The sequence below is a fragment of the Elgaria multicarinata genome, chromosome 6, assembly GCF_023053635.1.
Source record: "Elgaria multicarinata webbii isolate HBS135686 ecotype San Diego chromosome 6, rElgMul1.1.pri, whole genome shotgun sequence".
Lineage (NCBI taxonomy): Eukaryota > Metazoa > Chordata > Lepidosauria > Squamata > Anguidae > Elgaria > Elgaria multicarinata.
The window spans coordinates 11135820-11142468 of NC_086176.1; the positions used below are offsets into that span (position 1 = coordinate 11135820).

At 42.3% G+C, this 6649-nt stretch overlaps 1 protein-coding gene across 1 annotated transcript in view; it reads left to right on the forward strand.

Moving 5' to 3' along the window:
- Positions 1-6649, forward strand: part of POLR2B (RNA polymerase II subunit B) — a 30628-nt gene that overhangs the window by 23021 nt on the left and 958 nt on the right. The window contains exons 19-24 of the mRNA XM_063129026.1: positions 249-499; positions 580-669; positions 2286-2393; positions 3589-3702; positions 3806-3966; positions 5512-5707. Of these exons, the coding sequence (XP_062985096.1) occupies positions 249-499; positions 580-669; positions 2286-2393; positions 3589-3702; positions 3806-3966; positions 5512-5707 (920 nt within the window). The remainder of the gene's footprint in view (positions 1-248; positions 500-579; positions 670-2285; positions 2394-3588; positions 3703-3805; positions 3967-5511; positions 5708-6649) is intronic.

Consider the following 6649-nt stretch of genomic DNA (forward strand, 5'->3'; position numbering starts at 1 on the left):
ACCATGTTCAAGAACTATCTTTGCTAGATTCTTTGAAGAGTGGAGAATCTAAATCAGGCTTGCGCTGTTTTTGACGTAGCCTTCTAGTTTTGGGAGGCTACCATACCTCTCTTCTCAATTCCGAGACAGGAAGCAAAGACAGGGTTTCCTAAGCCTTTTGGGTTGATACGGTTTTGTTCAATTTGGTGAGTCGCAAGTTGTGCAGGTCTGATCCAGATGCACGTCCTGTTTCTGTTCACTTTCCTCAGGGATGAGGCATGCCATCTATGACAAGCTGGACGATGATGGCTTGATTGCACCTGGTGTGCGGGTCTCTGGGGACGATGTCATAATTGGCAAGACTGTAACTTTGCCAGAGAATGAAGATGAACTGGAGAGCACCAATCGCCGTTACACCAAGAGAGATTGCAGCACTTTCTTGCGGACTAGTGAAACTGGCATTGTTGACCAGGTCATGGTTACCTTGAACCAGGAAGGATACAAGTTTTGCAAAATTAGGGTATGCGTGCTTTTTAAAGCAAAACTAAAGCCAGCATTCTTGATTAGCTTGAGTAATTGACTGTCTTCTCTTACCATTAGGTACGGTCCGTAAGAATCCCACAAATTGGAGATAAATTTGCCAGCAGACATGGTCAGAAAGGTACCTGTGGTATCCAGTATAGACAAGAGGTAAAGGCCTCCAATTCTGATTGTGTGACATAGAGAATCTTGCTTAAGAACTGTCTTTGAAGCAACTTGTCAGCCATTATTTTATTTAGAATATATGCATTGCCTTTCAAACATGGTGGGGTCAAGCAACCTTAAAAAACCAATAAAACCTTATAAAAATAGCAATAATGCCTTTCAAAATTCGAGCCCCAGCGTAATGTCAAAAGCTTGGTCTTCACAGGCCACCAAAAGCTGGCCAGTGGGGAAGTTCGTGGGCCTCTCTGTGGAGGGTGTCCTGTAACTGTGGCATTACAAAGAAGGACCTACTCTGAGTACTCTACAACTCAGAGAAGAGCCTTAAGAGCCAGAAAGGTCTGCACAGAAGGAGGCATTGCTGCAGAGACAATGGCCCAGGCCAGCATCCCCCCACCCACAACTGTTTATTGTGGATTTTAATAAAAGAAAAACTGTAAAAGAAAATAAGAAAATAAAATGGACGTATGCAACTTTATACTTCAGAAGCCTCAGTTTCAAATATCACAACATTCTATATGAAAAAAATGGAAAAGTAGCATAAAGCACCTACAAACGTCCGTGAAAGAAGACCAAATGTCTAAATATAAGTCCATTCGTAAATGGTGCCTATATACCACTTTTTCAAATGTTGCTAATGTTAAGTCTTCGGTGCATTAGAGGCACTGAAGTTTTATCTTTTCAGTGTTGTAATATGTCTTTTGGCAGTTAAGAGGGCACGAAAAATCCATTTACGTTGACCGTGTGCTACTTTCCAAGAAGTCGGTACATCATTTAAGATGACATGTACATCTGAAAATATTAAAGAGCTTTCTAATATAAGATTTACGTGTCTGATGATTTCCTCCGAAAAGGAGGTGAGCTGTATGACACCTCCGTCAATTTGGGCAATCCTTTATTAAACAGACGCTGTGGCATCCAATAGACCCAAAACAAAAGCTTTTGCTGAATAAGATTTAACCAGAGATCCATGGACATATTGGATACCGAAGCCAAGACAGTGGTCCATTGATTCGATAAAATAGGACATTCCAATTCCCTGCTGCATTTCTGCTGAAGCTCTAATGTCTTGCTAGCTGTTGTCCAAAATATGTGGGCACCATGTTGGGGAAGATTGGCCTTTGATGGCTGTAACCACCTCCTCTGAAAGTGGACCTGGTAATACACTAGAATCCAGTGCAATTGAAGTATAAAAGGATCAATTTAATCCTCTTCCTGCATTCAGTCCCTGTTAAAGGGAGTTGGACTGCAGAACGTTTAGCTAGCTGAAAACATCTGGATTATGTTCAAGAACAGCCCCATGTCGAGTGATTACCCAATACAAGAAAAACAATGCGTTAAAACGGAATCAACGCCATCAGCAGTGGAAACTCACAGACCGATCAAATGCCTGGTGAAACAAGAACATTTTTATGGCCTCCTTTAAAGCCCCCAATAGCTTGCAGTATACAAAGTAGTAGTAAAGCTGATTAGCCTCAAGTAATCTGTAATCAAGGTTAGCTGTTAACTGTTTGGAGGCTAGGAGGTATAATTTGTATTTATTTATTGCATTTTTATACTGCCTAATAGCCGAAGCTCTCTGTATCTTCCTTTGCTCTCTTTAGGACATGCCTTTCACCTGTGAAGGCATCACCCCTGATATCATCATCAATCCCCATGCCATCCCTTCACGGATGACTATTGGTCACTTGATTGAATGTCTGCAAGGGAAGGTAAGAACATGTTGTAGCTTGGGCTTGAGCCTTCCCTTGGGGTGTGTGTGTGTGTGTGTGTGTGTGTGTGTGTGGGTGTGTGTGGGTGTGGGTGGTTAGCCACTGCTCGCAACAGAATTCTGGACTAGACCGGGCCTCGGTCAGCATCCAGCACAGATGGTCTTTCTGCTGAGATTTACTTTGCCTTTATCTTTTGTTGTAATCAGTCAATTTTTATTTTGTGGGGGGAAAGTTGCGGCCGCAGTCAAGAAAGCTAATTTAAATACAGGCTTGAATGCATCCTGTGGGAACTGTGACTTGAATTGCAAACCCCTGTAGGGTGTCCCAAGCTTCCGTTTTACATTTATACTGCACTTTAATCATGGCCCTTCCTCCAAGGAGCTCAGGGCAGTGTACATGGTCTATTGTTTCACTTTTATCCTCACAGCAGCCCTTCAATGTAGGGTAGATGGTCCACTGAGCTTTCATGCCTGGGAAGGGATTTGAACCTGAGTCTTCCCAGACTTGGTCCAATACTTTATTTATTTCATCCCGCCTTTTTTCCTCCAAGGAACCCAAGATGGCATATATATTTTTATTTATTTTTATTTAAGGATTTTTATGCCTCCATTCAGCCAAAAAAGGCTCTCACGGCGGCTTACAAAAGTATTTCTTGACAGTCCCTGCCCACAGGCTTACAATCTAAAAGACATGACACAAAAGGAAAGGGGATTGGGAGGGAGGAGGAGGAGGAGGGGGAAAAGGAAAGCAAATTCAGGCACTACAATCTTAGTTGCAAAGTTCAGCAGTTACAGTTGACAGCAGGAGGGAGGGGGCTCTCAGCTGGAGCTGGACCCAGGCACGGTGGAGAGGTGCCTGGCTGCTGCTTCCTCCCTCACTGGTGGCCTCTGCAGAGACAGTTGGTAGGATATATAATCCTCCTCTCTGTTTTATCCTCACAACAACCTTGTGAGGTAGGTTGGGCTGAGAGTCTGTGACTGGCTCAAAGTCACCCATTGGGTTTCCGTGGCCCAGTGGGGACTAGAACCCGGATCTCCCGACTCCCAATCAAACACTCTAGCCACTACACCACACTGGCTTTATCCACTACATCATGTTATAGTTTGTACTGCAATAATGAGGTAATAGAATTCTGTTCTGTCTTACTTTGCAAGTGTTTGTGGTATTTAGTTAAAACTATTTCCCTTCACTTTAGGTATCTGCAAATAAGGGAGAAATAGGCGATGCCACACCTTTCAACGATGCAGTCAATGTGCAGAAGATTTCGAATTTACTGTCTGACTATGGCTACCATCTGAGAGGAAACGAGGTATGTTATATTCATAGGGGCAATTATGAGATTGATTGTGCCTCTTCCTTTCGTTGGCAGGTCACTATGATTTGGTGTTCATGGAGTATTTTCCTTTCTCTAGGTTTTGTACAACGGCTTCACTGGTCGCAAAATCACATCGCAGATTTTTATCGGCCCTACGTATTACCAGCGGTTAAAACACATGGTAGATGACAAAATCCATTCCCGTGCCCGAGGGCCAATCCAGATCCTTAATAGACAACCCATGGAAGGCCGATCTCGGTAAGAAATCAATGCATGCTTAGATGCTTTCTTCTGCCGCTTGTGATGGCCAAAAGCAAGGAAATGTGTAGGACACCCCTGGAAATTGTACTCAGCAATGCTTCTGGCTGCTCAGATTTCCAGTAAACTTTCAAGCATGTATTTACAACCATTTTTATCATCTTTTTTATTTTACATTTTAACAAAATAAAACAAAAAATGCAGATATTGTAACGTTTTAAATGAAAAAAAGAGGGGGAAAGGAGTAAATTGTACATAAACTTCAATGAAAGCGGACCAAATATCCAAATATAAGTCCATTTGTAAAAGGCACCTATATACCACTCTTTCAAATGTTGCTAATGTTAGGTCTTCAATCCATTGCATTATAGGCAGTGAGCTTTTATCTTTCCAACGTTGTAATATCAGCCTTTTACCAGGTTTGTGAAAAATCCATTTATGATGACCATGTGTTACATTCCAAGAAGCAGGTACATAATTTAAGATAATATGTACACATCAGAAATTGTGGGAGGAGCTCTGTCCACCTTAATAAACTGAGAACCTAATGCCATTCATTTGGAAAGATGCTCCAGACAGGAAGATTCCAAAGCTGGCAAAGATGGAAAATCAAATCTAAGTGGAAAAGACCAAAGTTTGGTACGGTATATAGGAAGATTCAGAAAGCCGAACCACCTTCTTCAATGAGAAGTTGCATCCTTTTCAGAGATATTGTTGGTAGAGATGAACCCCTAAAGAATTTGTGAAAGCATTAAGTTTTTGAAAGTATTTGCCAGGTATAAGTTACAACCATAAGGAATAGAAAATTTATAGCCTCCCCCCCCCACCAACACACACACGTTTATTTCTTTTATTATTTATTTAAAACATTTATATCCCGCCCTATATCATTAAGATCTCAGAGCAGCGTACAGATAAAAGCATACAGTATAAAACAATAAATATGCACAGTTAAAAACAAATTAAACCATGAACCAAGTTAAAACAATATATAATTTAAAAGCAGTTAAAACAATGTGCCAGTGAGTTTAACCACCAAAGGCTTTGTTAAAAAGCCATGTTTTTACTTGGCGCCGAAATGCAGTCAATGTTGGCGCCAATTGGGCCTCCAAGGGGAGGGCGTTCCACAGTCGGCATTTCGCAGACTAGAAAATTTATTTAAAACAAAAGTGTGTGCGCGTGGGGAAGCTATCAAGCAACACAACCGTCTTTGGCTTTTCTACACTTTCAGGCTGACACAATGTCATAATTTGAATGTACAAGTACATTGCAGAAGTTGTCCCCTTGATTCTCTCTCATGTTGGATCCTTCGTTGGCAGCACAGACACATAGCACAAAAAACACGAGATTCCCATCCAAGATTTAGGTGTTGTGTTAAAAAAAAACCCAAAATATCCTGTGGAAATACCCTTTGCATGCAACCTCGATTCTGCTCCAGTGCTGTATTATATTAAAGGGCTGGGCTGGGCATGGAGCGGTCAGTACTGTTGCTATCCTAGCCTGGCAAAATATGGAAGCCAACAAACTTAATTTTCTTTTCTCCAGTGATGGTGGCCTTCGTTTTGGAGAAATGGAACGAGACTGTCAGATTGCTCATGGAGCAGCACAGTTCTTGCGGGAAAGATTGTTTGAAGCATCGGACCCGTATCAGGTTCATGTGTGCAACCTGTGCGGCTTAATGGCAATAGCAAACACCAGGACGCACACCTATGAGTGCAGGGGCTGCCGTAATAAAACACAGGTATGTGAAGCGACGGGGGAAATGCAACCTCTTCTTCTCCTTGCAGTCTGCTCAGTGTACTAACGGCTCCTCTCTCATCCTTTGATTTCCATCTCAGTCCCACTTTCAGGTGTTCTGCCATGGCACTTCCTTCCTTTTAAAGCCCTCTGCAAAACCCATTTCTTCTGCCATTTCTGAGTAACCATAGCCTTGTCTCTTGTGCTACCTGCTATCCAGAATGAAGCCAAATATATATGCATGGTGTTCAATCTTGCTTCTGCCATGAACTCTCTGATGGCCTTGGGCAAGTCACCATCTCTGTTTCAGCCCCATCTGCAATACGGAGAGATTAATAATGACCAATATTTTAGGGCTGTCACAAGGTTAATTGGAATAATATACGTGGAGCTTTAAAAGTCTCTAAAATGCTATATACAAGTAAGTACTCTCCCTTAAAGTGCTGGGTTAAATTGTAAAACATAGCTACCTTGTGAAACTTTTCACTAAATTGGGTAGGTTTGCGTAATGGACAGCAGGCTGATGACACCCAGCTCTATTTCTCACCAGATTCAGATAAGGCAGTGGAGGTGCTCAAGCAGTGTATTGGACCAGTAGTGGACTGGGCAAGGGCCAATAAACTAAAGCTCTGTCAAGCCAAGATGGACATTCTGATAGTGGGTGGCTTGTTGGACCAGGGAGATGGTGTTCAGCCTCTTCTGGATGGAACTGACTCTCCCTAAAGAATCAGGCTTGCGGTTTAGGGGTGCTAATCAATTAAACGCTCACCGGAGGTCCAAGTGGCATCTGTGACATATACAGCATTTTATATCAGCTAAGTCTGCTACACTTGCTGCAACTCATCTTGGACAGAGTCACAGTTTTTCTATGCATGCCTTGGTAACACCAGATAGGATGCCAATATGTTGTATGTGGACTCCACATTCAAGATGCCAATGTACACCT